The sequence below is a fragment of the Seriola dumerili genome, unplaced genomic scaffold (assembly GCF_002260705.1).
Source record: "Seriola dumerili isolate Sdu_G_001 unplaced genomic scaffold, Sdu_1.0 BDQW01000877.1, whole genome shotgun sequence".
In the NCBI taxonomy this organism is placed as follows: Eukaryota; Metazoa; Chordata; class Actinopteri; order Carangiformes; family Carangidae; genus Seriola; species Seriola dumerili.
The window spans coordinates 1,009,709-1,012,424 of record NW_019175132.1 but is presented as its reverse complement, the minus strand read 5'-3'; the positions used below and the strand labels follow the sequence as shown (position 1 = coordinate 1,012,424).

The following is a 2,716-nucleotide window of genomic DNA, read 5'->3' as shown; positions in this document are numbered from 1 at the left end:
CTTGCATGTAAACACAAGCCCACGCATTATCCAGAGTACTCGCTTGCCCTGATGCTGCCATGGTTACCCACTATTTGCAATACCAATCATGTACAGTACAAGAAGTAACGATTTCCAGCATGTTATTCAACTTTTCACAGCAGGTAGGGGAGTGACTAGTGTCTGAGTGAACAGACTCTCCTGTGCAAACCATCTGTGTTGAATTGTTGACTTATTCTGTCTGGTATGCGAGATGGAAATCTGAGCCTGAGTCGAGAGAATGGATGGCTGTGTGAAAGTACATCATGAGCATGGCCGTTCATTCACTATGCTTGGAGAAAATGGGGTTAGTACCTGCAAGTACAAAAGGTTCTTGGAGTAACCGCTTTGCCCATGTGACGTGTGTTTTCTCCGAGACAAAAACAGGTTTCATGTTTTCACTTTTTCCTCTAGGGCCCAGGTATCTTAATCAAGGCTCATGTGTCATTCTTCAATGTCTATTATTGCACAGTGCACTTTGTAAATGGATATATATAGAATGATTTGTTTGTAACTTCTACAGGAGGGAAGAAAAGAGAAAGAAAAGCTTTTAAAAAACAATGGATTTAATCAGAACAAAAATGACGTATGTGCTGTTCACATTTCAGCAGGGTGGTTGGGCTGCTTTTTAAACAGTAGGCTATAGACCATCTAACACTGGGAATTGAGAAAGATCAAACATCTCTAAAAGCAGTCACTCTCTTTTAAATATTAGTTAATTAATATATTCACATTATTTACATATCCTCATAGCTCTGTTGAGAACATATGGGCTAATTTCACTTGGCTGGACACAAAGTTTTCCACTCTGCCCTGACTCTCCTTGATAAACTCTTTTGAAGATACTGCAGGTCAGCAGAGTTCTGCATACTGAGGGACACGTGCGAAGGCCAAGATGGTGGCTGATGTTTTGATAGTGTCGGGTAGAAGTGGTTAGCATCGCTTTGGTTAGCATTTGATGCATCTTTTTCCATGCACACCCTGTAATTCTTCCCTCTGTTGTCATCCCAATGTGGTGTCACACCAGGTCCCGGCCTGAAAGACACACAAAACTCGATCCGCTCCTTTGGATCGATGTTCTGGGGTAAGCTTAAGTCGAAGGCAAAAACACCCATATCAGAACCCCCACAGCGCAGCTGCTGCAGGAACGTGCAGGGAATGTCATGATGGCTCCTCCAAGAGTCAAAGGTCACCCTTATATGCACAGCTTTCTCAGTACTGACATGGGAGACACACACTTTGCCACTCAGAGAGCGTTCTGAAATGTTGCAGCTTTCCAGTTGTACACGCATCTCTCTCAGACGTGCAAGGAAGGCTTTAAAGTCCAGTGTCGGCTGAGGGAAGGCCAGCCTCAACTTGTAGCGCCGCAGGTTGTTTGGGGTTGACTGTTGGCCTTGCAGTTTGGCCGGCGAGGGTTTCATCAGCAGAGCAGGAGTGGTAGAGGAGGGTTCAGGGATGAATAGCCGCACAGCAGTGAGCGCCAATCCCTTCGTGTCTGCAAACACTACACGCTTTTTGTTCACAGTGCCGCTGTCTCTGCGGAAACAGCTCCGAGGCTCTGAGGGCACAGGTGAGGAGAGCAGCAAGGAGGATGAAGAAAAAGGGGAGAGATATGGGGATTGACGGCTGGTCTTCGGCAGGCTGTCGGTCGGCTGACAGGGACGCTTTGCCGGTTTCAGAGGGGACATGGAAAGCAGCTGGTAAAGAGGCTGGCGCTGACTGAGGCTCAGACACGCAGCGAGGTCGACCGGCATCACAGCGGGCTTGGGGTGACTACCAAAGGCATGGAGAACTCTGAGGAGGAAGCCGTGATGGGGTTACAATGACATCTACTGTCACACAGAATGACTGCACATATTTCTGCTGTAGAAATTCTGCCTTTACAACTTGTTCTAATGACTGACACACAGGTACTGTTAGTTCTCACAGGAACAGTTAAATGAAAGCACATTAGCTTACCTTGTACAGTTCATTCTCAGATTTTAAACTGTCAGTCAGTTGTCTTTGCTTGAGGGCTGCAGCAAATTCAGAATAATCTACAAGCGGGAAAACAGAGGTAAAGAATGAATAAAACTTCTCAGTGAATTAAACAACTATGAGTCAAAAGATGACCTGTCTGAGATGAGTTCAAACTGCACTGAAGAACAGAGACAGCTAAGTGCCTAAAAACTGAAAATGTGGAGGCATATTTTAAAAATGCAGAACATACTTACATATTGTGTTTCAACAAATCAGAGAAAAAGAAAAGAGATGATCGTAGTCCAAGTCTGTCTCTCCTCTCTCTCTGGAGCTTATGTGAAGAGTTTGGGAATGAGGCTGGACCTTCTGTGACAATTTATTTGCATGTGGGTAGTTTAACCAATGAAGAGAAGCTCCTTTGTTTATGTCCTGCCCCTAAAGAAGTGTTGCATCAAAGTTAGGTTTCAGAGTTTTCCTTGCTGCTATATTTATCTTTTTGGTTTACTTAAAAATGTAGATATTTAAAACAATAAATGTTTCATGTTAAGTTTATTGTAGAACCCAGGAGTAAAGAAAAAAAATGAAACATGTGCACACCCATTAGAATATGTGTTTTTACACCAGTAGAGGTGTGAAAATGAAAAACATCAACAGATAGCCTTTTCAAATTACAGGCCTCTCTTTTTCCCTAGTGCCTGTTAAAGGGAGGCTGCAAGCACAATATCCAATTAAACGCTAA

General features: G+C 43.8%; 1 protein-coding gene across 1 annotated transcript; it reads right to left on the bottom strand.

Moving 5' to 3' along the window:
* Positions 1-562: 562 nt before the first annotated feature.
* Positions 563-2,316, bottom strand: LOC111237504 (protein phosphatase 1 regulatory subunit 3C-B-like). Its single transcript, XM_022766628.1, has 3 exons — positions 2,232-2,316; positions 1,978-2,054; positions 563-1,812 (listed from the first exon to the last, which is right to left on the bottom strand). The coding sequence occupies exons 2-3, from the start codon at positions 1,989-1,991 to the stop codon at positions 798-800; spliced, it is 1,029 nt and encodes a 342-aa protein (XP_022622349.1). The 5' UTR covers positions 1,992-2,054; positions 2,232-2,316; the 3' UTR covers positions 563-797.
* Positions 2,317-2,716: the final 400 nt, after the last annotated feature.